Source organism: Myotis yumanensis, unplaced genomic scaffold (genome assembly GCF_028538775.1).
Source record: "Myotis yumanensis isolate MYYU_CA2020_CCGP unplaced genomic scaffold, mMyoYum1.0.hap1 SCAF_1, whole genome shotgun sequence".
In the NCBI taxonomy this organism is placed as follows: Eukaryota; Metazoa; Chordata; class Mammalia; order Chiroptera; family Vespertilionidae; genus Myotis; species Myotis yumanensis.
In genome coordinates, this window is record NW_027223752.1 from 221,604,120 (window position 1) to 221,632,094 (window position 27,975).

At 35.5% G+C, this 27,975-nt stretch overlaps 1 protein-coding gene across 7 annotated transcripts in view; it reads right to left on the reverse strand.

Annotated features, from left to right (window-relative positions):
* The window catches only part of PCDH7 (protocadherin 7), a 433,237-nt gene that overhangs the window by 74,892 nt on the left and 330,370 nt on the right, over positions 1-27,975 (reverse strand). The window contains exon 3 of one of the 7 annotated variants that reach the window (XM_070398275.1): positions 9,903-9,956. The exons of the other annotated variants lie outside the window; for them this stretch is intronic. Within the exon in view, the coding sequence (XP_070254376.1) occupies positions 9,925-9,956 (32 nt within the window). The 3' untranslated portion in view covers positions 9,903-9,924. Of the gene's footprint in view, positions 1-9,902; positions 9,957-27,975 lie in introns of those variants that run through there. 7 annotated transcript variants of the gene reach the window in all.

Below are 27,975 nucleotides of genomic sequence, written 5' to 3' on the forward strand. Positions count from 1 at the left end.
AAAAGATTAGAACTAAAATTTACCTGCGTTTGCTAACACCTTCAACTCTTTTCTGTAATTTCAAAGTATCTTACTGTTAGGGTGTTCTAGTCAAAGATGAGTTCAACACTACTTCAGTTTATAAAAGGTTACTGCCCCTAAACATACCATACTTTCTACCGCTCCCTCCAATTTTTTTTCTTGGTGAATAACTGATTTTTATACAGATAAAATATAAATAACCTTGTTTGTAAATAAATACACACACATGCATATGGTAAGTGTGATAGGATGCCTTTAAATTATAGCTTCAGAGAGATGATGAATCATTGGCTTTGGGAAAATAATGACCTCACAGTGAATTCATACTATGCATTTTCTCTATGTATTTTTCCTCCACCAGAGATTTTTTAAAAAGAATCTATTAAAGACTATTCTACCTTTGAATGAGCTTTGAATTACCTCTGCTTCTGTCAAGGCCCATTTATCAACTTGACAGTGTGAGTCTGTAAAAGCAAATAAGGGCAAGAAGAGGTCCTGCACTCTCGCCTTGGCAGCATTAAGCTCCTTTTCCACAGGGGAGAGGCATCCTCGAGACAGCTGTAGGATTTTACACAAACTCAGCGAAACAACACAGCATGTCTCTTTCTGGATGGCCCTGTATAAATTGTGTCTGATATAAATCCGAATGCCCTCCCTGGCAACAGAGCATTAACAAATACATATATTTGTTCAACTGCATGGATCTAATGTACTTAGTTTTAAAATGCAAAGGTAAAGGAGAAAAAAAAAACTTGCTCTGTTTTTTACAGGTAACTTCTGATTATGTATTCCCTTGGGATTTTTATGTGTGCCTTTATGGTCTTCGTATAGAAAGCTAAAGACAAAATGATTAACAATGTTTAGGAAATATTTTCTATAGGCTCAGTGATTTTAAAAATCTGATTAGGTCTATGCAACCCTAAGTTGAATACAATGGTCATTTGTTAAAACAACAAAACGGTTTGCTTGAGCAAATGCCTACATTTAAACATTCACCATCTAGACACAAATGTGCGTGTTTTATTAACCAATGTCCTTGAGAACATATCTATGCAACTTGAACAACTCCCTTCTCACTAATGGAGTGGAACATTGTAGAGAGAATTCTATTAAACAAAAAGTCAGTCTTATTATTGGATCTTGCTGGATCAATGATGCTAAACACATTACCCCAACCAGTTTGAAAAGTATTCATTGTCAGATGTCCGTCTAAATAATTATGGCCATTTTGTTTAAATTAAAATAATTCGAAAAGTACACTGTTGAATGAGCATGTGTGTTGGTTAATTGATAAATCATACCACCAGTGAACTCCTTAGAACACTCAGAGTAAAAGTAGGTGGTAGATAAAAAGCATAAATTCTTGTATTTGCATGCATATGTCACATTCTCCCTAGAAGCCACTTGGTGTCATTTCCATCCTAAATGTAAGGAAAATTCATGCTAGGCTTGGGCTACTTTTATTACCTAAAGTCTAATTAGGTCATGTTCATATTGTAAATCAGATCAGTTACCTTAGGTTCAATAATACAATCAAAGTATTTGGTCTGTGAAAGTTTATTCTATAACAAAGGCCTGATGCATGAAATTCATACATGGGGGTGGGGGCCCCTCAGCCCGGCCTGCGCCCTCTCGCAATCTGGGATCCCTCGCTCCTAACTGACCACCTGCTCACTCCTTTACTGTTTGGCTTGCCGCTCCTTACCGCCTGCCTGCTCACTCCTTACCACTTGGCTCACTGCTCCTCAGCTGCCATGAAGGCAGGAGTGGCCCCCTGCAGCTGCGCTCACCAGCTGTGAGCCCAGCTTCTGGCTGAGTAGTACTCCCACTGTGGTAGCACACTGACCACCAGGGGCCAGCTCCTGCATTGAGCTCCTGACCCCTGGTGGTCAGTGCACCGGTCGTCCTGGTCATTCCGCCATAAGGGTCTCAGGGCTTTTATAGATATTTTAGTTTTAAAGAAGGCTAAACTTCAGAAATTCACAGGGGCTGATTTCTTGAGAGAAATAGCTAAGTAAAAATTAGCTAAAATGGAGAAAATTTGAGACTAATTTTGTATTCTTAGGAAGTACACAAACAGAGTGAAGGTGGTCAAAAGGTATGAACTTCCAGTTATAAAGTAAGTCTGGGGATATAATGTACAGCATGGTGACTACAGTTAATAAAAGGAGTTAGATACTTAGGAGTTGCTAAGAGAGTAGATCTTAAAAGTTCTCCTCCCAATAAAATAATGTAACTATGTATGGTAAGATGTGAACTAGACTTATTGCAGTGATCTTTTGCAATAAATATGTGTTTGAATAAATTGCATTGTACACTTGAATCTAGTATACAGTTCTATGTAAATCATACCTCAAATGTAAATAAAACAATGAAAGGAAAACAAATACACAAATAAGTAGTTAATACATATTATGAACAGATATAAAAGTAACATTAATATAACTATATAAAAATATTATGCCAGATGGACAAGTTATCTATTTTAAAAACTTTTCCTTACCTTTTATTCACAAAGTTTTCAATTTTTTAAGGACACATTGCTATAATTACATCTAACTTTTACTATCATTTACTCTATAAGTTTTATGCAAAAACTAAAAAAGTTTTAAGAAATTCAAGTCATTAAAGTATCATTTTGAAAAATAAAATGTGTTACAGGATTAGTTTTTCTTTCCTTAAGCATTTATAATGATTTGGAAGGCTATTTCTTCTCTCTATAATTTCTCTGCTAATTTTTTTGTTTAAAACATTTTTCAAATTATCACTGAGAATGCTCTAAATGTCATGAGAAGGAAAAGCATTTTCACAAAGGAACCCGAGACCTCAGGTACCACAGATACTTGCTTACTTCAGCAAAGTGAATGAATTGAATGAGGTTTTGAAGTCTGCATTGGAAGGAACAAAGCAAGTCCTCCATGGTTACTGTTTCTGAGAGTACAAGGGCCTCTTCTGCACCAACTGGTAGAGAGCTACTTTATGGCTGAAGTCAACCACCCTTTTTAAAAAACTCCCATTTATTCCTAAAAATAAAGACACAGAGTAGGAAACAGGAGAGTACTGGATGAAAGGTACTTATAGTGTCCATCAGCATAGCATGTAACTCAGATATAGCAGCTGTTTCAATATGAAAATATACACATTAAGAAGTTACAGTGGTGGGTACACAATGCATTACAGACAATGTATCATAGAATTGTGCACTAGGCACTATGTAATATTATTAACCAGTGGCACCCCAATAATTTAATTTTTAAAAGATAAAAAAGAAGTTCTATGGACTAAACAAAGAGGCCATCTTTTCTGTTACTCCAACATTTCTAGGACAAAGTCAAGGAAGTATCTGGAACCACATTTTAAAACAAATGTTATTCTCTGAATTATAGGCCTTCTGTCTGTTCTAGAAATAGTTGCATGGCCAGTATAATTATGGCTTCTTTGAGTCACGGAAGCTCCTCTAGGCACCGTTCATCCTATTTATACCCCAGGGAACAAATACTCAGAAGTTAAGGAAACAATGATAAAAAAACTATGTCCGGAGGAGATCAGTGGCCACAGCCTCCTTTCTTATAACTCGAACTAAACTTAAGGATCCCAGCAGACAGGTTAGGGAGACCTCCTGCCTCCTTGGAAGTTCTCAGTAGTTATGAGGGGACATGTAGGTAGGTCACGGCTTTGTTTGAGGTCTGACCTTGCTGGGATGTTACAGAGAATTGGATCATACTGAAAAATTCGACCATAGCAATTTTCTCTACAGCATAATAGTGCACTTCACAAGAGGAGTGTCAGATTATTGAATTCTTTGTGCTGAAATGTGCTTTGTGCAAGACTGTATGTATCAGACCCTACAAGCCAAATATAGTTCCTATATATTCTGCCTTCTCATCTTGCTGTGTGGGAATTTTTATAGAGCAGCAATGTGTTAGTTAAATGTTATATTACTTTTCCCTCTGTTTTCTCTTGAGTTAATAGAATCAAAAAAAAGAAAGAAGACCAAAATTATGAGAATTGTTTCAAAAGTAGAAAAAAAAATTAAAAGTCCTATTTGCCCATAAAACAAAGCTAGCAATATGTTTGGAATGTCTTGTGTCCATATTCAATCTTTCTATAATTATGAGTATGTGGGCTATATGAAATTGTAAGGATATGGATAGAAGGGACTAGGGATTAAAACTCTCATGAATAATGAGATCCTTAAAGAACAAATATTGAAGAGGATATTTTGGTATGAAAGAGATGGTGAGGTTTAAAATACTCATCCTTCCAGAATAGGGAATAATTTTGCTGTTCTCATTATTTCTTTGTATGTATAATATTTTTCTAACTATTTAATATCTTGCTGTGGACAAACTTCTATTAAGTCTTACAAAGAACTTATCAAAATTCCCCATAGATGTTTAAAAGGAAGAAGTTTGTTCTGTCACAATATTTTTAAAAGGTGTTGCAATAAATAAATGAATGGATTAGGTTGATGATATAATGAAAGCTTAGCAAACATTATTTTATTCCTTACTCATTTTCATACACAGTACTTGTATTTCTTGCTGGTCCCTTTATGATGTTTCGTTTTGTAATCTGGTCATTATTTCTGTCTCACTCACTCTGTCTCTCTAGCTAACATTCACTAATGCAAATAGTCCTCAGAGACATAACTAATACTATCCTCACTTTTCAGATAAACTGTCTCAAGAGTTTAAAGTCTTGCCACACAAGGCCCAGACTCAGTTCCTGGTCCTTCTAATTCCAACGAGGCACATTGCATCTCAGTGATGAAATTTCCCTGACTTAGACTGGGAGAATCATGGCAGTTATGAAAGGAAACAGGTCTTAAAGATCACTGGAATAGTGATTCCACAACCCTGTTGTGCATCCAAAATCACCAGGGACTCAAAAAACACCACAGATTCTTAGGCTCTGGCTCTACATTGAGATTCCTCTCGATGGGGGTGGGACTAAGATATTTGTATGCTTCACCACTGGAGCAATGCGTAGATTTGAAAAGCATGAATTTCTTCCTGGTCTTTATTTTATAGATGAAAAAATGGAGACTTATGTTTGTGATAACGACGGGAATAAAACCCAGGCATCTACTCCCCATAACAATAATTTTCATACTTTATCATGATCAGCAACTAGTTCTCATGTACATCACTGTCCCTAGGGATTACATAATTATTATCTTTTTTTTTTCTCTCTTGCATTGTCTCTGGTCATTTTTCTTTAGAAAATTGTTAATGAAATTAATGCATTTATTGGGAGAGGAGAGTTGCTTTAAAATGTTCATGAAATACTGTATTTTTCTTTTTGTTAAAGAAAACAGAGAGAGCAATTAAACCTTTATAAAAAAAATACTTAATATCACAGATGGTACCCTCCATATGGGAAAGCATATTTGGGTTGTTAAGTATTGTGTCAGTGGCCCAACCAGAACATATTAAACACCATTTAAAATCAAATTTCATGTCACAGCACCTCGCAAAAGCAATACCATAGTGAAATTCCAGAGGGGGAAGTGCCCCGAGCAGGTTAATAGAGACCATTAGGAGGTGTTCAAGACACTGTTACATTTTGAGAATGTGGCTTTGGTGAGTAAGAATGGCTAATAATGGCACCTGAACTAATTTCCCACTTGAATTCTCACTTTGTTTGCAATTTTATACTAACTATGAAGAGAAAAATGAAAGAATATGGCTTTTCTGAATGCTTCTTAGTGTTTGAGCAGAGAAAAGCAGATGGTAAACCATTTTTTAGGGGTGACTTATGAATACATTTATCGTTATGTAATAGCTCATTAATATTACATTATAAGACTCATCATACTGAACAAGATTCGAGATGGACTAGCTCTAAGCCCTTCATTTAACATAGGAGAAATGGAGCATTTCCTTCTAATTATTTGCAGGTATTATCTCCTAAATTAGATGGTGAATCTTAAGGAAAAAATAGCCTTCTCTCACATTGTGTTATAGTGCCATAGAACCTTAAGTGGAGCCTTCCTTGAATTAGATGTTGACTATTTCTTGAATGAGGGATGTGGCTGACGAGGAACTGGATGGTGATCATCGGTTAGCATTATTTTTCTGAGAATAGAAGGAATACTGGCAAATGAGAAACTAGCTTTCAAGGACAGTTAAGAAAAAATATGGCACCACAAACAAGCTCTAAAGTGTAATCATCCCATATCATATATCTCCCAGTTTCCTCTCTGTTTTCACTGGAACTCAGTTTTTAACCTTGAAATTGTATTGTGCAATTGAAAGTGTCTATATATATATATATATATATATATATATATATATATATATATATTCTGGTTCCAAGAGATTCCAGAGCCATAGGGGATTTCTGTTAATATTATGATGAACCCTAGCGGAAAATAATGGCTGTCAATTCTACCTTGGTAAAAATAGTTTTCAACTTTCTTAAGAGTGAAAAATCTAAAGAAACAAAAACAAAGAAGACAAGGCAAATTACATGCAGTCACAATGACAGACCTTCAGAAACTAACTACATGGTGATCACTGGTTCATTTAATTATCATTTGTTACATGTCTGTTGTATGCATGACTTTTCTCTAGTCTTTTCTCTAGTATTTTTCTACAGTCCTAACAAACAGACAGCACATTACATTTCCTCTTCCACTGTCGATGGCAAGCTTTGCAATCGGAGCATTAATTTTACCTTGAATGGGATCTCTTAGCAACAGGTAAGTGAGGGAAAAGAAAGTTGAAAATTGCCACCCTGACTCCAAACTACAAAGTGAAGACAATTTTCTATAGAGTCCATTTAATTTAAAATCTCTTTTCTACCTCTTTGACAGCCTCACCACTAAGCGCTGCTATTATAGTGCTACTCAATCCACCTCAGCGAACAATTGCTCTCCTGGTTGTTACCAGGTCTCGGAGCCAAGTACACTACACTGAGGCTGCCCAATGGATCTTATTGCCCATATGCAGGGGAAAGGATCAGAAGTCAAATATCTAGTGTTCTTGTGATGCCAGAGGGAAAGTAAAACATGCCAGGTTTACATAGCTTCTCTCTGAGGGATATCCCACTTCCTCACAAAAGCACAGGGTGATAAAATACATTGCCACACTATTTGAAAAACAAAATATGCATTTGCCACACTATTTGAAAAATAAAATATGTCTTACATGTATATATATTATCTATAATAATAAAAGCATAATATGCTAATTAGACTGGATGTCCTTCCAGATGACCTTCTGGACAAAGCTGGCAGCCGGGGGAAGGAAGACCTACTTTTGCACGAATTTCATGCATTGGACCTCTAGTGTATGTGTGTGTGTGTGTGTATGTGTATATATATATATATATATATATATATATATATATATATATCAAGACATACATCCCCCACTCCTACTCAGAACACCCTCAATACATACACATATAGAAAAGTGAGAATAATGGATATGTGTTAATATTTTAAATGTTATCTCTGGGTGAAAAGGTAAAAGATAACTTTTTAAATGCACATTGTTTCCAAATTTTCAATAATAACCATATAATTCAATTGTAATTAAATAAGAAAAATAATCATAGAAGGGCTTCTCTCCAGCATGGCCAGGTGGACAGAAACAAAACTTAATCTGATTTTCTTCTTTGTTCTTGACATTCTAGTTTTCCACTTTGAAAACAGCACTGATGGTTATCATGTGGCCCCAATAAAAATGTTTTAACGTCAGGTCACTTTACCTGTTTGTTTGTTTTTTTTTTTAATATATTTTATTGATTTTTTACAGAGAGGAAGGGAGAGAGATAGAGAGTTAGAAACATCGAGGAGAGAGAAACATTGATCACCCCCTCCTGCACATCTCCTACTGGGGATGTGCCCGCAACCCAGGTACATGCCCTTGACCGGAATCGAACCTGGACCCTTCAGTCCGCAGGCCGACGCTCTATCCACTGAGCCAAACCTGTTTCGGCCTGTTTTTTTTATAGTAGTACACTGTAAGAGTCATGTAAAAAGTTTTATTCTTCTTCATCTTTCAACACATTTTTATGGCCTTTTTGTAAGTACATCAGGCTTAAAAGAAGTACATACTTTTTCATTGGAACTGGGTTGAATTTATTCTCCAATTACCATCAGCTATTTGATTTGGGGAAAATTTATAAGCCTCTCTCTATCTCAGTTTCTTTATCTATAAAATGTATACATTAAAAAAAAAATCTAAACTCATTGAGATGTTATGATACATAGAAGGGATAACATATTGGAATTGTTTAGCCCAATGTCTAACACATACCTGCTCATTAAATATTAATATCATTACATTTTACAGAGTGGGAATAATTTAAATAATGAAAAAAACTTATTTTGATTAAAATAAAATAATATTCTTTAAAATAAATTATCTATTGTTTTGAATGTAAGCACTGCCAATTAATTTGTAGTTTCTTTTAGAAATTACTTAACCAGAGAATCGGTTTGTTTAACTGTGAAATAAACAAGCAAACAAATATTGTATTTTGATAGTTTGGGAATAATAATATAATGATAATAGCTACTATTATTCATTGAGTCTGATGATGTGTCAGAGCCTAATCACCTCATGCATAGTAGCATATTCAATCTTTGTAAAAATTTTGTGTAATATTTTGAGACATAAACCTCTAAGAATTAAAAGTAGGAGATAGTGGCTCAGTGGTTGAGAATTGACCTATGAAACAGGTTCAATTCCCAGTCAGAGCACATGCCCAGTTTGTGGGCTTGATCCCCAGTGGGGGGCATGAAGGAAGCAGTAGATCAATGATTCTCTCTCATCATTGATGTTTCTATCTCTCTCTCCTTCTCCCTTCCTCTATGAAATCAATACAAATGTATTTTAAAGAAGTGGGAAACTACATAAATCTAATGGAATAATTAGTTGATATTAGAAACTAGACATATGTGCAGTTGCTTGTATATATTAAAGCTTACACTATCTTCTATCTTAATAAGCTTTTTGAAGGAAAAGTTATAGATATATTTTCCCTGATATTACAGAAAGACACATGGTCCACACCTTTGATAAATGCTTTGAAATGAATACATGGATGAGTGAGAGAATTAATGAATTAATAACCTGTCGGGAGGTATCTGAATGTTCAGTTATGTTTACTTTTGTAGGCTTAACATGTTCTTTTTTTAAAAAATGCATTATAATCTTAATTTTCTCAGTATCTTTTCAGACATACATTAACTATTAACCCAGCAAATATATTACATACATATATAATTAAACCTACACAGCAAATATACTATATAAATCATAGCATCAAACTTCATCCAACAATAACAATAAAACTTAATGGTTCCTTCAATATTTAAAAAAAAAATTTTTCAGAGACAAAGGGAAAGGAAGAGCGAGAGACAGAAACATCAGTGATGAGAGAGAATCATGAATTAGCTGCCTCTTGCATGTCCCCTATTGGGGATCAAGCCTGCAACCCAAGCATGTGTCCTTGACCAGAATGGAACATGGGACCCTTCAGTCAGCAGGCTGACACTCTATTCATTGAGCCAAACCAGCTAGGGCCATTCAATATTTTTTAAACTGTGAAAACATGAAGTTTTTTATTCTTCTTAAAGCCCTCATTACACTTCATACCAATAAAAAGTACACATGAAAAATCAGCTTTCATGGGACATACACACAGAAACACAAAATTACATTCTGTATGGCCCTGTGGCGTTTTGACAAAATGGCCCTGAAAATAATATGAGAAAAGAGTATGAGGAGAGGATCATGAATGTAGAAGGAAATTGTTTTTATTGATTTTCATTGGCAGTACAGTTCATAACACAAGGACTAAATTTATGAAGTCAGTTGTTTTGGCAAAATGAGAAGCAGGCTACCTTTAGAACTCAGAAGGTTGGCTCTCATATTCTTTTGATTATTAATTTCTGGGTTTCAGTCTGTTTCTGATGTCTAAATGATAAGAACCAGGACAAAACAGAGGAAATTAGATCTTTTAAATGAACAAGAAAACTATTATTTTTAGAGACATCCTACACCAGGTGTTAGAATCTATATTGGTTCTTTCACGTATTATTTAATTTCTTTTGACCACAATGCTAACCTGTTACAACAATAAAAGACTGACTTGGAAACACAGAAATAGATGCAACATCCTGAATGCATTCAGATTTATCCAACTATTCTAAGAGGTACTCCATTTTTTTTTCAAATGTTGGAAATTATTCAGTTATAATAGATGGTTATCATACTGTCACTGGCTTTTGATTTTTTGATAACTTTACTGAAGCCAAATTTTAGATATTGTATTTAATATAACCAATAAGTGTAACAGACAAACTACATGAGAATCTGCATCAATTTGTAAGGATTGTTTCTTTGGATGTTAAACAGGTGCAGAATCCCCTGTTATTCTCCCTTGTGTACGGTTCTATTTCCATTTGCTTTCTGACACATTATTAAATGCAATCATAAAGCAGAATGTTTCCTGGAGCAGAAGAGAAGCAGAGGGAAATTATGTCCCTCAGAATACCCTAAATTCAATAAACAAAGTCTCTGTGTGCATGCACAACCAATTTAACCGTGTGGACTCAATCGGTCAATCAATTCTGGTTTAAAGCACAGGTCAGCTCAGTCAAACCAGCAATCAATTCAAGAAAATCAGTGAAAACTTTCACTTTCAGTTTGCATGCTTTGAATATTACAGGTGATGCAATTATTCCATAGAGAAAGAAAAAAGAAATAAAAACCTCTAATTGTGTAACACTGAGTTTAAAATGATTGAGTTTTAAGTTTGTTCTGTTAAAATATTCTTTTTACTCTTTTTACCTCAGGGTATTATTTTACTGAAAAAGAAGAAAATTAATTTAAATGCAAGAGACATTTTTTTTTCTTGAGAAAATCCAGATATGTTTTATAATGAAGGAAGAAAAGTATGATTTTCTATTTTGTAAAAGTTATAGCCTTGGGGAAAACACAGGTAGGATCTGTTAGGAAAAAAGGATCAATGATCTAGAAGAAAATTAAAACTATAAACTTGGAATTTTGCATCATCATATCGCTATCTGAAACCATATACATTAAGTGGTCTAAAAATTGAAATCAAATAAACCAACTAAGAAGATTTCATGGACCAGGCACTGTTGGGAGACAAACCTGAAGCACCAATTATCACCAGGTAGCTGCTGCTAAGTAGACTGTAAAGTAAAATCAAATATTCAATCTAGGGGATACCAACAAAGCACAAAACACAGGTAACAATACACTGAAATTGTCATTTATAGCTTTCTTGTAAATTATGTAAAATATGCATGCTCTAGGATTTTACATTCCATTAGAGGCCCAGTGCACAAAATTTGTATGGGGGGGAGGAGGGGTGTCCCTCAGCCTAGCCTGCACCCTTTCCAATCTGGGACCCTTTGGGGGATGTCTGACTGCTGGTTTAGGCCCAATCCCTATGGACTGCTGGCTCCTAACCGCTTGCTTGCCTGCCTGCCTGATTGCCCCTAACCTCTTCTGCCTGCCAGCCTGATCACACCCTAACTGTTCCCCTGTCAGCCTGACTGACATCTAACTGCTCCTCTGCTGGCCTGATGGCTCCCAACTGTCCTCCCCTGCTGGCCTGATGGTCCCTAATTGCTCTCTCTTGCAGGCCTGATCACCCCCAACTGCCCTCCTCTGCTGGCCATCTTGTGGCAGCCATCTTGTGATGACATCGCACAAGGGTGTGATGCCACCTAGGCTTTTATTAAAAAGGATAGAAACCAACATGACAGTAAATGGAAGGCATGCACTTTCAAAGAGTAGTTTTTATTGTGAAATGGTTACAATCTGGGTTCAGAGAGGTCAGGACAGAAACTAAGATTCTCTTTTATACGTGACATAAACTTGCACAAGTGACTTAACAGCCTGAATCTTGTTTTCTTGAGAGTAATTAAAACTTTCTCCGAATTTGTAATGTTCTTTAACCAAAATATTGTGTTACATGCTTACTAACAGATGTTGAAAAATTGGCATTCAATAAATAGGTTATTATTGAATACATACTGTATTAATACAGTATGTGTTAAATAAATCAATAATTTCCTCTATATGATGAAGGGTCCATGTTTTTCTTTAAAAAATTACTAATTAAAAAATTGTAATCAAATGATAAGAAGAAATTAAACACTAACCTTCTAATATACTAAAACTGAACATTTTTAGACTTTGAGATGGTAAGAAATCATCGCTTGGGGAATATTTAAAACTTAAGACATACAGGCAGCATCAAAAATATACTGAGAAGTAGCCTAAGTAGATGACAAAGGCTTGATAAAATGAACTTTGGCAGATGTCCAATAACACATCATGAAAACTGTCCTCTCAAGGGATTTTAATTAAATGTTTGGCCACTTAGGGCCATCCAAACAATATGGCAATCCACAAGACAAATCCATTTAAGAACCTAATGATACTGGGAGCTTTTTGGAGATGCAAAAAAAAAAAAAAAATAGAGGTTTCTTTGAAAATTAAATGCTAGCAAAAGTATAATTAAGTGACCTCAAGTAAATTAACTCTGTGGGTGGGCTCTTGGTTACTTAAAGTTTAGGGAAGTAATTTATTATCATAGAAAGATATCTAGTCCCATAACCAAGTTTGGGGCTATGCATTCAGAAAACGTCCTATTTTATTGAGTACAGGGAAAATGAGATAACTATGAAATGGAGTTGATTTATTCTTTATAGGATTTACCCAAATCTATAAACTTGTGTGTAAAGATAAAGGCACCTTTTAACAGAAATCATCACTATTTCTACATATTTTTTTTTTTGGTCAGATATGCTTGACCAAGCACATGTGCTATTATTACCACAGAAAGACAGGCTGATTTTAGCTTTTGTTATGCCTCAATAATGAAAAGTCATTTTGCCTCACTGTTGCTCAATTTCTTCAACTTGTAGAAGGAACCTAGAGGAGATGATCTCTAAGGTTACTTTCACCTTAATATTTTATATACGTAAGAAAATAATAGTTTACTTAGTAAATAAGCTGAACATTTCAGTTATGTTTATATAAATAATGAAGATAAAATAATACATAATTAATTAAAATATATTATCTTCATTCTAATTTCTTCAAGTTAATAGAAAAAGAAGTAAATTCAGAGATATTCAACTACCTTGTATTAAATAAAGTTATTGCTTACCTTAGAACAGTGGTTCTCAACCTTCCTAATGCCGCGACCCTTTAATACAGTTCCTCATGTTGTGGTGACCCCCAACCATAAAATTATTTTCATTGCTACTTCATAACTGTAATCTTGCTACTGTTATGAATTGTAATATAAATATCTGATATGCAGGATGTATTTAGGTGACCCCTGTGAAAGGGTCGTTCGACCCCCGCGACCCACAGGTTGAGAACCGCTGCCTTAGAATATTGTGAAAATGAAAATTTACATTCATCAACTCAAGTTGAGAATTGTATTTTTTTTACTATATACTCAAAACTATTTGACTTATGTCATTGGGGACTCCAATAAAACAACATTGAAATGACATGGAGCTTAATCATTATAAGAAAAATATTTATGTAAATTACTAGAGGTCCAAAGCACAAATTTGTGCAAGAATGGGCCTTCCTTCCCCTGGCTGCCGGCACCACCTTTACTCTGGCCGGAGCAGCCTTTCTACCTTCGCTCCGCCCAGAGCTGCCTTTCCGCCTTCCCACACTGCCCAGAGGCCCGGAGCGGCTAGGGCGGCAGAACGCCTGCATCTTTGCGCATCCCACCCCGTCCCCAGCCACTCAGCACCTGCATATGCAAATTAACCTGTCATCTTTGTTGGGTTAATTTGCATACTCATTCCTGATTGGCTTACGGGCATCATGAAGGTACAGTCAATTTGCATCTTTCCCTTTATTAGTGTAGTTTATGAAGATTATGAATAAATATAACTATTCTCAATTTATACAAGTCTATATTCATGTTCTTAATGAGTGTCAAATAAGACTGAAGGACTATACCCAAAATATTTTTTTTTATGTTAAAAATATTATTGGGTACTGTTTTGATTCATTCTATTTTAAGAACTATTTAAGCCCAGCTGGTATAGCTCATAGGTTGAGCTTCAGTCTATGAACCAAGAGTTTGATTCCTGGTCAGGGCGCAAGCCCAGGTGGCACGCTTGATCCCCAGTAGGGAGTGTTCAGGAGGCAGCCAATCAATGATTCTCTCTTATCATTGATATCTCTCTCTCCCTCTCCCTTCCTCTCTGAAATCAATAAAAATATACTTTAAGAAAAGGACGTGTTGTTTAAGAAGGTATAAAAGTCATGTAGATGCTAACAGTCTTCAAGGACTTATGAAACATTTCTTCTCAGAATGAAGATTGGCTTCAAAATTGGTTCAAAATTGGCTTCAAAACTGACTAACAAAATTCTTATGTTAATTCAAACATAAACCATCATAGACTTCTGAAACAAAAATGAAAGCAAGCAAATACAAACATGTTCTTAAGGATATAAAAAATAAAGTATGATATATACAATCAAGGCAAATATCACAGTTTTCAGAAATAAATTCTAAGAGAGAAACTTAAAGTGTTTTCTAGTAATTGGAGTTCTCTATATAAATGAAAAGTTGCTTCAGTTTCTATTGAGTCTTGTTCTAGGGCCTATGTTTTTTCCCAGTGAAAAACGGAACAATAGGTTTTAGTCTGCAGTCAGTTACATGTGGCGGTGAGTGTCAGCTTGTAAATAGCTTCACAATTCTGTGCATCACTGCTTCTGTGTATTCTTCTACTTGGCTGGCTGATTCTATTGTTCCTCTTTTGAATGAGTGTATCTAGAATCCCGTACTCAGAGACTCTATCATCTAAAGCACATTTGGGTACATAAGAGGCTATTTATTAGGTGTATCACTAGATTCCCAGCGTAATTGGTGTGAAAGGCTGCCAGGAAATTAACTTTTTCATTCAGTGATCCAAAAATATTATCTAGATAGTAAGAAGATCTTTTAGTGCTTAATTGAATCACTTGTAAAATTATATTTGTCCTTAGAAAGCTCATTAAAATAAAAGTAATGAAAGTTTAGAAAACCATCTTTGTAACTAAATGTCATATCTATCATTTACTTCTCAGGTAAATGCACCCTAGCTAACTAAATTGCTATCCATTTGTATAATGGCTTTATAAGTTTTTGGTTAAAATTTGCTTTGATGGACTGGCATAGGTACATGAGCTTTTAACAAATAAGTTAATATTGCATACACAATCATCAACAATATTTAAGATGAATTACTCCCTGACCAGTTTGGCTCAGTGGATAGAGCATCAGCCTGTGGACTTAAGGGTCCCAGGTTCGATTTCGGTCAAGGGCATGTACCTTGGTTGAGGACACATACCCAGTGGGGAGTGTGCAGGAGGCAGCTGATCGATGTTTTTCTATCATCGATGTTTCTAACTCTCTATCCTTCTCCCTTCCTCTCTGTAAAAAATCACTAAAATATATTTTTTTAAAAAGATGAATTACAAAGAATCTTGCCAGTGGGAATACTCTATTAAACAGAATGGATTAAAACAAAGAAAACAGTAATAACTCTCTAAATGAAAGTGTATATCACATAATTTCTTAACACAGATATATGTCTGTCTTGGAATTAACTGATAAAAGTTTTTGTCTTTGGATTTGTGTTTGTGTGTCTCTGTGTGTGTGTGTATATTTATGTCTGTGTGTGTCTGTGTCACAGCGGCCAAAGTTCCCCTAGTGCTCCTATATAAAATTTTCAATACATGTAATTTCTTGATTTATAACAGATTCTTATTCAGGACCTCACTGCTTTCAATTGTCAAAGGCCATTTCAACTTAATTAGATATTTAAATCCTAATAATCTCCTTTATCTACTAGAGGATTTCTCTCTTCTTTGAATGCCTATCATATTTTCTATAATTCTTAAGGCACTTAGAAAATTTACATTTTCAGATACATGTTTTGTCTCCCCTTTGAGAGTGTAAAGACCTTGTAAAGCTGTCTCATATAGTTTGCCATTCTGACTGTACTGTGAGAATTCAGTATGTGCCTTTAGGTGTTTTCCTAAAGAAATGAATGGATGAAGAAATGACTGGTTTTAGTGATGGATATATATAAAGACACCATATATATCCACATGGTGTCTTTAGTGTTACTTTGGTAGTTGAATTCAGTGACAGCATCAGATTCCTGTAGCACTAATTGGCATGTGACCTTCATTATCAGGTGTATCATCAGAGTTCAACTTGTTCAGACATATCAGAAAAGTTTTATTTTCTTCCATAATCACCAGTACAGAGAAGCTATATACATTTTTGTGTAGAAATTCACGTAATTAGTCCCTGAATGCCTGGGCTGTTATCTCTGAATCACTGCTGTTGAAAATGACAATGTTTATAGCGTTTGAATAGATTTTGCTTGAGGATCATGCCTTTAATTTTTCCTATTTTCCATGCTGATTTTGTTTTCAAGGAAATTGGAGAAGAAATGACTATTTAGATAGAAATTTTAAAAATAACATTAATTTCTGGAAGGTACAGAAAGAGAACAAGAAACGATAGTATGGCTAGGCTTTTCTACTTATAAAAGCAAACATCTCTTTGGAAGTTGGCAAAATAGAGAATAAGAAAGAAAAAGTCTCACATGTTTACAAATATTTTTGACATAAAGCACATATAGGTATACTTTTATGAATGGACTTAACCGAAGACCAAACTTATTAAATAACATTTTTCCGTAATTGAAATTTTCTAAAAACAAGCAAATTCTTAATATGTAAATAAAGAACTTGGGATAATCATTGACAAACACATACATATTTATAAAGTTTGTCTCATTTGAATATTTGGTTAATGGATGAAAACTTAAGAAAATGTCATAGAGCCAATGTTTATAAAAACAAAGGCATGTGGAATCTGTTGTATAAAATAAATTTCTCTTAACAGTGGAGCTCAGCTATAGTCCAGTTGGGTAAAATGTCTTTAACTACAGTCCTAATGATCAATAACATTAACAATTAGGTAACAGCTAAGCTTTCTTTATAAGCAAGAAACAAGAAAAGAAAGCACTGGATGTTCTCTTTATTTCTGACTCGTGTACTTTAAAAATAATACGAAATTTTTCAAATCACTAAACACAACCTTTTTACCTTCTCATTATTTTCTTTGTCACTTCTTGATACATTCTTTGTCTCAAGGGGTGGGGGGGAATCACTAACTATAACTGACTTCATTCTTCTAAAATTTGAGAATTACAAATGAAATTATAATGAAATGTCAATAATTTATGTAGCATTTTCTCTTAGACAAAAATGAGGGTGTGTCTCCTACAAGAACACTTAAAGAAGATTATATTTATGTTATACTATATGTTTTTAGTAGACTGCTCAACCTGAGGACCTAGTGAAATGCCAGCTGTTTACTGAGGTGAATGAAATAGTTATCATTTGAGATTTTTTAAAGGTTCCTACTCCCCAAAGAAATAGTCCACAATTAGATTTTTAAAAACCTACTATTACTCAGAGCTTTTATAGACCCTGAAAATATATAGTTCTAAGATCTAAAAGATCTCAAAAATAATATTTATAAATTTTGATTTGTTTTGACAAATAGAATATAATAAATTTCTCTGAAATTCAAAAACTTTAACAAATAGAATACTTTATATATAGAGAGATATAGTGTCTCAAAACAAAGTTAACCTATTTTTTTTATTTTTTTTCAGGTGGAAGGTATAATAATATTTCACTTGAAAATGAATCACAAAAAACCCATATATGTGAAACATAAATGCTTTGTTAATCATATCTTTCTATAGTATCTAGGGACAAAACATGTAGAGATAACTCATTAAATAGTAATAAGGGAACGTAACAGTAAATAATAATATTAGAAGTCAGAATAGTAATAGTAAGAAAGAAAGTCAAAACAAGACACTGACAGCAGTTAGAAAATAATGTGAAATGAGAACTAAAATTATGGCAAGTTGATACAAGCATTTGATAAATACCTTACATTCTACATTAAAACAAACGTTAGACAGTAAATGTGATAGGGATACATATTCAATTAAACTGCAGTTCTAAAGAGAAATCTGCAGATAAATTAGCCTAATTGGAATCAACAATATGGCACTGAGCACAAATGTGGCCAGATGCACCCATCTGGCACCTTTCACCAGTCTGCCTTTCCCATGTAATGGCACCATCAAGAGGAACCAGAATCTTTAGTTTCTCTAATATAATGGCCTCCAGATTACTTCCTTTAAATCAATTGAGCTAAATGTAGTCTCTTATCTCCTCATACAGAAGGGAGGTGCTGAATACTTTATAAATATGTCAGAAGCACTAGAGCTATCCTATATAATAAAAGACTAATATGCAAATCAACCAAACAGCAGAATGACTGGTCACTATGACGTACACTGACCTCCGGGGGCAGATGCTCAATGCAGGAGTTTCCCACTGGTGGTCAGTGCGCTCCTACAGGGAAGAGCACCACTCAGCCAGAAGCCAGGCTCACAGCTGGCGAGTGCAGCAGCGGTGGTGGTAGCCTCTCCCGCCTCTGTGGCAGCACTAAGGATATCTGATTGCTGGCTTAGGCCCACTCCCTGTCAGTCAGACATCCCCCAAGGTCAACCAAACTGCAAGAGGGCGCAGGCCAGGCTGAGGAAGCCCCCACTTCCCGAGTGCATGAATTTCATGCACCGGGCCGCTAGTATATTTATAAAGCAAGAGAACTCTTAACGAAGTTAATGTGATTTTAGACTTCTCCAACCTATCTTTGCGAACTTTACATCATGTCCTCCAAACTTAACTTAGTTTTCTCTTGCTTCCATACATTTGTTTCAGTTGTTTACTTAATCTACATCACAAATCTCTAATTACTACTAACTTAGATCCTTTGCATATGTCAAAACTCAGTTTGATTTCTTAATCTTCTTGAGAGATGTCTCTGCTCCTCTCACATCACTGTTTGTACCGTGTTTTATTGAAACTTTATGACACCCTGTATGTTAGTTTTCACTTGCTATCTGTCACCTACCAACTGCTATTGCCTCCTATCCTGTCGTGTATGCATGCTCTGTCCCTCAGCTAGATTTTACTTCCCATCAGTTGGTAGTTTAAATTTATAATTCATTTGATTTCCCCATACCATTGAGTAAATATATTTTTTAAAATAATAGGTTACCCAATTAAAATGTACTGGTTATTTAAAATTACAATGGGTAGGAATTTCAAAGAGTGAGAAACACCTCCAGTCTGAATGACTAAGTAAAAAGATTGGAATTTTGTGCAGACCTGTGGCTCTTTGGGAACTGAACTTATGTTTTACTGAGCTCTGATGCCTCATTTTGAAAAATCATTTCCCAGATCCCTCTCTTTGCCATAGTTTTCTTTAGAGATGTTAAAAATTAGATACAATTTTAAATACCAGTCACAACATAGCATTTAACTACCTAAAAAAAAGTTGAGAAGAAAGAGGAGAAAAATCATGGAGTAAAAATAAATACATCATGGAAATCTGTCATTATTCTGAAGGGACATGGTTAGATTATATTATTTTCACTTGTTCTTTCTAACACAAGTGATTCCTATGATAAGTCATACAGTCAGATGTTAGGATCATCAGTAGCTCATTATATTCAACAAAGTTTACAGTGTGTCAGAAACAAAAGTCCTTTTATAATTGCATATGCAGATAGATTTTTCAGAATTCCTCATGCTTATTATAATTTTCTGATTCCTGGTCATTTGTTATATTTTTATTTCCTAAAGAGCCTTTTATATTTGGCAGAGTTGACTTGAGGGCAAAGAATAGATAACTGGCATTCTTATGTTCCTCAAGAAAAATATATATTTTAAATCTGTCTTCACAAAATGGTGTTTGGATTGAATTCATTGCCTTATTACCATCTGCCTTTCAATAAAAATAAAAAAAAAATCCCAGCTATCTTGTAAACTCCAAGTCAAGAGTCTATACGTTCTTGATGTGCACAGTGATAAATTCCTTTGCAAGGTTCCAAAATGTTTAGTGGTGAAGATGATACTACCATTCAAAGTTTGATGATACTAAAAGTAGAGGAAATTCTGTATCCGTTTAATAAAAATTCAACACGTTGGTTCTGGGGTCATGGTATACAGAGGATGCTTTTGGTTAAGCCAAGATTAATAAGGAACTGCCATGACAACCCATTCCTTCCTACACCAATTCAATGTTTCCCTAATGTTTTAAATAAAAATTGGCAGTTTTATCTAGTACCAGGACACAAAATTCCATTAGCCTTCTATTAGTATATAAAGCAATACCCTTAACAGTTTAAAAACTTATCAAATTAACAATAATGATTTTCTATGTATCCATAGTTTAATAGGACGCCAGTGATAAGAAAATTAATGTCACAATGTTCAAATATAATCTTCACAGAACTAGAGGTCATCTATAGTATCATGAATAAAGTATCGTGAACTACTTCCTCCATTCCTACACACACACATACACACACACACTCACACACATACACACTACACACACACACCACAATACTTTAGTTTTGAAAAGATCAAGTCTGCTTCTATTTAAGTCAAAGTGTAAGATTTTCCTTCAGAAAATTGCATACCTGAGGAGGTGTCAACTCAAGGTTGCTATTTTTTTGCTGTGAAGGTTTAAGTTCTGCTGCCACCCATGAAAACATGTGATTACGTGCTGCTTTATTGTACTTGTTAAGAATTAATTAAAACAAAGGGCATTATTTAAGGGCTTTATGTGTAGATTAAGAAATAAAAACAAACTCAACTCTAATTCTAGGATGGCAACCTAAGAATATGAGAAAAAATAAAAATAAAAACCTACTTATAATATCCAGGAATATTATGTAATGGCTGTAAATTACTCATCTCTAACTTCAATATTCTACAGGAAGGCACTCCATCCACACAGCTCTGCTGCTGGGTTTCCAGAATGTAGGGCTCATTCATTAATTCATCACACATTGATTACTTAGCCCTCAGGTGCCAGCCTCCTGGAATACTAGTAAATAGGGATACACAGATGCATAAGACACCATTTCTGTCTTCAAGAAACTCACAGTTCAGCTGGAGAGACAGTCTTGTAAACAAATCGTTATAATGGAGTGAGATGTGCTAACAGATGCTGGTACAATGGGGCTGTGATGCTAGATAAGGCATATTTGCTTGGAGATTCCAGAAGGCCTCACAGAGAAAGTGGCGTGTGAGCAATACTTTAAGGGAAGAATTGGAGTTTCCAAGGCAATTTCAATAAAAATCAATGAATGAAAATGATAAATAGTCATGTGAATGAAGTGAATAAGATTCAGGTGCTATGTGCATATAATACCCAGCTGGAAATATATTAGCGTAGCAGAGGACAGACAGTGTGAAGGCAGAGGGACTCACTCTAATTGCAAGACAGTGAGGTGACCCTGAAAATTTATGAAGAATTTCAATCTCTAAAATGTAGATTGAAAACATAGATTCACAAAGTTTGTTGAGGAAAGTATATGAATCTGTTTTGTGAGTTCTAAAGCACCTCACAGAAATTACTTACATAATTACAGCTATTTTTGTCTAGTAAGTGTAGAAGTAGAGGTCACTTCATTATAAAGATGTACTTCTTAGAAAAGCAAGGCCAAGAGGCAAATTTCACATTTTTTTAAAATATAAATATTATTTCAGTAAAGTGAGAGACAGTGAGCTCTTTTTATATTACTTCATTGTCCTTAATGCTTATTAATTATTGAACAAGAGCATCCCATAATAAAGCATGAATCATATTTAGGAGACATCGTTTACAATCAAATAGTAACAGAACAAATTATTGTCCCTTCAATCTCATTGAGTAACATATATTTTCCCCAATAATTTAATTTTTACTTCTGCGCTCCATGTAATTACAAGTACAATTAATATGTGAAAATTATTTTTTAAATACCCTCAGCCACATGTTATTAGTATAGTAAATAACTATAGGCCTGGTGCACAAAATTCTTGCACGGGTAGGGTCCCTAGGCCTGGCCAGTGATCAGGGACCATCTGTGGGGCGACTGGTGGGGCCATCTGGGGGGTACCCCCCTGACACCCACTTTGGTTGACCTGGCACCACCTGCTCACTGGCTGGCCCTGACTCCCACCGCTGTTGCCTCCCTCTGTGGGGTGACTAGTGGGGTGATTGGGGCGGGTCCCCCACTGGCACCTGCCTTGGCTGGCCTGGGGCCTGCAGGCTGCGGGCAGCTCCTGCATTGAGTGCCTGCCTCCTGGTGGTCAGTGTGCATCATAGCGATCAGTCATTCTACTGGTCATTCCTCCATTCGGTTGATTTGCATATTAGTCTTTTATTATATAGGATGTTTTTGTAGTCTATGTGGTAGAGTGCTGTGATTAAAAAATCAACACCCAATTCCAAAGTAATATTTTTATAAACTGTCTCTTGAAATTGATGAGCAATAAATATGACACAGACCCAGAAGTTGGCAAGAGCTGACCTGAGGACAAACTTCCTGAAGCATATTCCTAAAGCCAAATTGTAAGACAAGGGACCTTACAAGGAAGTACTGAGCACTTGTCTCACAGCCAGTGATGGGCCCGCACTGTAACTACTGATTTATGGACCAACGTAGTAAATATCTGTTGCCAGCATTTGCTTCATCTATTTTTAGTATGAACACACTGTTTCCATTGGAGTACTATCCCTTTTCAGCTTTAACCCATGCTGTTCCTGTAGAGTGAGTCTCATCCCTAGTTCTAAGGTGGACATGTGATTTGGGTCGACTCTAAGCTAATCAGAATATCACTTTTCCTCATTCACATAACTGGTTCAAACATGTCCACGTGACCCCGTCAGAGACCTTGAGATTGTGCTGGAATGACTGACAGCGACTATATTTTAATGGCAGAAGAGAATGGTTTCTCTGAGGATGTAAAGGGAGATTAAGAGATGGAGAGAGTAAAATGGGGCGTTGGTGACCACATTTGACCTTCTCTCCAGCCATGCAAGGTCAAATTCCAAACTTTTAAATATCTTAAGAGATGGGCATCCCTGTGATGAAAGCTTATTTGGGTCAAGTTTTCTATCACGTGCAATGTAATTAACCGGTGCAATCAATATTAACAATTTATGCCTTATCTCTGTTCCTAGCAAGACAAAAAAATACAGCTTATTTCTAGCCTGTGCTTCCCTGGCCACCCTTTCCTGTCTGAGTTCCTCTTGCATATCCAGGCTTGTCTCTTCCTAACTATAAGCCTGTAGGGCCTTCATCTTCTAACGGCTCAGCCACATGCTGTGAGTGACTTGGTAAGGAATGGGTTACGCTCACCCATAACTAAGTGGTCTTTCAGGTCTTTCATGTGACCCGATGCTCATAATTACTCTATTCTCATTTTAGCTTACCTTCCGTGAAGCCCCTTTCAAGTAGCAATATAAAAATGCACTTTAATGTTATACCCACAGCATGCTTTTCTGTTTCTGGTTTACAGTTGAATGATTTCATCTCATCATAGTTGTCTTTTTACTCACTGGTACTTTTGTTCTCAAAGGGGTTTTGGCTCTCACGCATTGTGGGGCTCTGTTAGGACAACATTCTGCTGCAACATTCCTACTGAATCCTTTGGAAGAAGAACTTAAACTTCACTGGGTTAAGTGCATTTCCTGTATTGAGTGGCAACAGCAACGTTACTTAAGGAATTAAGCTTTTCCTTTCTTCTCTTTTCACCAGCACCAGTGGGATGTTTTCTTCTGAAAACCTGAAGGTCTGGCGTATGGAAAAATCCACTATTTGTAGTAAAAGCTCGGGGCTTCTGATGACTTTTGTGGGCAACGCATATAAACTTACTGGGTTGGAATTAACAGGTCTGTCCTTGCATACATGAAAAGAAAGTCTTCAAAGTAATTCTCTGCTAATCAGAGCAAAGTAGTCTTGGGTTCTACTGACATGGAAAGATTATAAGTGGTATCAAGCCTAAGGACTAGCAATAAGTATATTACTATGGATTAGAAAGTGTCAATATTTATATCGCTTAGTACCATGTAACCTTTATTAGAAAATAGAATAACTTTTGCCCCATATTGTACCACTGTGATCATTAATGAGCTTTTGAACTTGATAAGTATACATCTTGTCTGGGGACCGGGTATAACCATAGTTATGAAGTCTGGAAACACCTCCCATTAATCTCAGTTTTCAAAATTCCTGATATGTTCTTATTCGTTCACCTGTCATTTAATAGTATTTAGTAATTATTAAAAGCTTTATTTTATACATTTACTCAAAAAGTGTTCAATGAGTACCCATAAGTACAGAAATCTTGAAATGAATAGTCATAACAAACTTATGTGCAAGACACCCCCTTCTTTATGGAACTCATATTCTAACAGACCCTCACACAGATAATTGTTTAATTAAAGTTTAGAGGAGTGCAAATACTATGCATCTTGTTCTACATTTATTATTGTGAAGATGTATAACCAAGCCACAAGTGACCTGCGCATGTGCAACACTTTAGATAGTTCACCATTGGACTTGTCAGTTAATCATTCTTCAATAAGCTGGGGGAGGGGGCGATCATCTGAATGCTTTTTAATTAGATAGACAGCCTGGTGTCTCCCATCACATCAGGCATGATGGGATAGTTTTCATCAGCATGCAGTGAGGGACCCAAAGCGTCAGCATAAGCCAGCCAAAAGGGATGTCTAGAAGCAGAGAAAGACACTTTCCCTTTCCTTCAGAATGCTGACCATCCCTAAGACTTTAGAAAACCTTAAAGAATATGCAAAATAAACATGCAATTATAATGTCACTGCTTCTTTTCAATATTCTTCTAAAATGTAAACTGTCGAAATGTAAAACATGGACGAGAATGAAAACCCTGACGTGTTAAAAAAAAAAGTAAAATAAATGTTGATTGAAGAATTCATTACATCGATTCAGTCAAAAAGTTTTTCTATCAAATGGGAACTTCACCACTTTTCTATGCTTCACGTTAATGCTGAGTTTAGAAATAAATACTAGCCTCAAAGGGAAAAAATGTTCAAAATAAATGAGTGATAGGTGAAGGCATATGACATATTTGCTTTTGCAATTATGAGAGATGTCCAATTAAATCAGACCGTTCAGCACATGATAAAACAACGCTGGTTTCAAAATGTAGCAATGATGAATTCATAAAGGAAGCTCTAAAACCAATCAGCCATGCAACCAATCAATAAATTAACTGAGCAGTCTCTTTTCTCTTACTGCTTCTCTCTTTCTATATAGATGCGTGTATTTTGAGGAGTACATTTTGAGGAGGGAGAGAGACAACCCTTTGACTCTTGTGGAGTAATAATCATTAGATAATCAGGGACAGGCAGAGACAGTGGCTCCTATTACAGTGAGCATTTGTCCCAAACATGCAGCTGTACATTCCTCACTGTTTGTAATCCTGGAATTTAAAAAAAAAAAAAAAAAAAAAGTAAGTGATGACCAAGTTTGGAGAGCATTGGCATGCATGTTGAAGATTATAAATTGGTAATCATGTTAATGGATAGTGGACATGTGTGGGGGGATTTGCTTTTCTTATTTGCCCTTAACAGTAGCTTGAGGAGAAATCACATGAAGTTATTCATTAGTTTAATCTCCAAGAACATTTAGAATCCATCTTATCTAGTTTTAAAAATTGCTGTTATGTAGTGTTTGTATAACCAGAGGAAAAAGAAAGTTTCAACTATTTGAAAATTAAACCTATTTTTTAAATTGTATTTTAGTTAACTTGAAACCATATACTGTCAAATTTAACTACTCGCATAGTGTCAAAATCTATATATATAAAAGGCAAAGTGTCCATCCGTCCAACTGGTAGCTATGGCACGCACTGACCACCAGGGGGTAGATGCTCAACGCAGGAGCTGCCGTGATGCACACTGGCCATTTACAAAGAAACGGCACCATGGCCCCGGCACTGAAAAACCAACATTCCGCTTCCCCCAAGTGGGACACAGGCCCCACCACCACACTGGAGCAACACCCCACCAAATCGCAGTCAAAGCTGCCAAGACTCCATGGCACAAAATTCGGCCCACAGCCCAGCCCTGCCTGGAAACAGTCGCTGTGGACAATGGGCAATGATGTCACATAGCAACGCCTGGCTTCCTCTCCCTAGCGACTAGCTTTCTTGGAGTTTCTTCAGCCCAGGAACCCGACTTGCTGCATAGCCAGATGGAAACAATTTACAGTTTAACCAAGTGTTTGTGAAGCATTTTCCCATGCCTCATCTTATTTGATCCTCATAGAAATCCTGGAGTAGGTAGATAGGAGACTCAGTAGAATCCTACTTTCATTTCATTAGCCAGAAAACAGAGGTTTAGAAAGTTTAGAAACTTGACCCAACTGAAAAGAAGTAAGAAATAGTGGACCTTAAAAATGACTTCAGGTTTTCTTACTGTGCAGAATATAGTCAAACACTGCTGCAGTTAAATATTTCACCCTTTGTTTCCCCCTGCATGATCTACAATAATAATCTGCTTCATGTTGATATTTACTGCTGTGTTGCTGACAATTACCTGAAAGAGAAGTTGGGGTGCTTCACTGGGCTGGAAAAAGTTTAGCTACATCAAAAAGCAGGTCTAATTAAGCAAGTTTATTATATATATATATATATATATATATATATATATATATATGGCTAAGTTGACTTGCACATGAGCGATACATAGAAAGCCTTCACTGGCGCAAATTGCATGTGTGTGTTTCGATCTGTCATTGTCAATCGTGAATTTGGTTGACACTTCTATTATAGAGAAAGGGCGAATAGTGATATTAAAATATTTCTTCTAATTAATTTCCTTTCAATGTGCATGAATCCGTGTACTGGGACACTAGTCAAATATAAATGAGGACTATTGTGCTCAAACTTATAATAGCAATTGTGGTCCTTTATTCTCAGTTATCTCTTCATATCAATTAGTAAATAAACAATTTATGTGTGCTTATAAATTCTTATGTGGAATTTATAATGTAAAAATTTATATTTATTTCTGTGCATAAATAGAAATTATGTTAGAATTGTTTCTCTCATGTAAATATATAAATTTGCAAAGGAAATACTTTAATATGATGGATGTAAGTATCATTTAAACAAAAATAATTTATTTTAAAATGTTTAACTTGTTATGCTTTAGAATACTTAATTCAAAAAATTTTCCTTTTGAATAATTAAATTAAAGTCAGTTTAAAACAGAATTTCCTCAACAATGTATGTGTGTGTGTATATACATATACTTTCAGAATTATCTTCAAAACTTGAGAGATTTTTAAGTCGTATCTAAGTAACTAAAAGTGCTGTATATATTTGAAAAAAATAAACATTTTCAATCATTAGAAACCAACCACACTTTGCACAAACTAAACGCTAGATAATTTGAGTTATGGCAAGTGCAATAGAGAACTTTTAAAATATATAAAATTAGCCGAAACCGGTTTGGCTCAGTGGATAGAGCGTCAGCCTGTAGACTAAGAGGTCCCGGGTTCTATTCCGGTCAAGGGCATGTACCTGGGTTGCGGGCACATCCCCTGTGGGGATGTGCAAGAGGCAGCTGATCGATGTTTCTCTCTCATCGATGTTTCTAACTCTCTCTATCTCTCTCCCTTCCTCTCTGTGAAAAATCAATAAAATATATTTAAAAAAAAAAAATATATATATATATATATATAAAATTAGATTAATATAATCCCCATAACAACCCAAGGAGGAGAAGTTGTTTGTCCATATTCACATTCTCTATAAATAGTGGAACTGCTATTTAAAGCCAAGACGCCTCACTCCAGAATTAACCATGGTGTATGCATACATATTACAGGAAATAAAATCACTAATAAGCTATACCTTAATACAAATGTAGAAAGAATCAGTGATAAGTGGGAATGTTGCAAGTAGGCATCGATTGGACTATTTACTTAGCTAAGCCTCATAC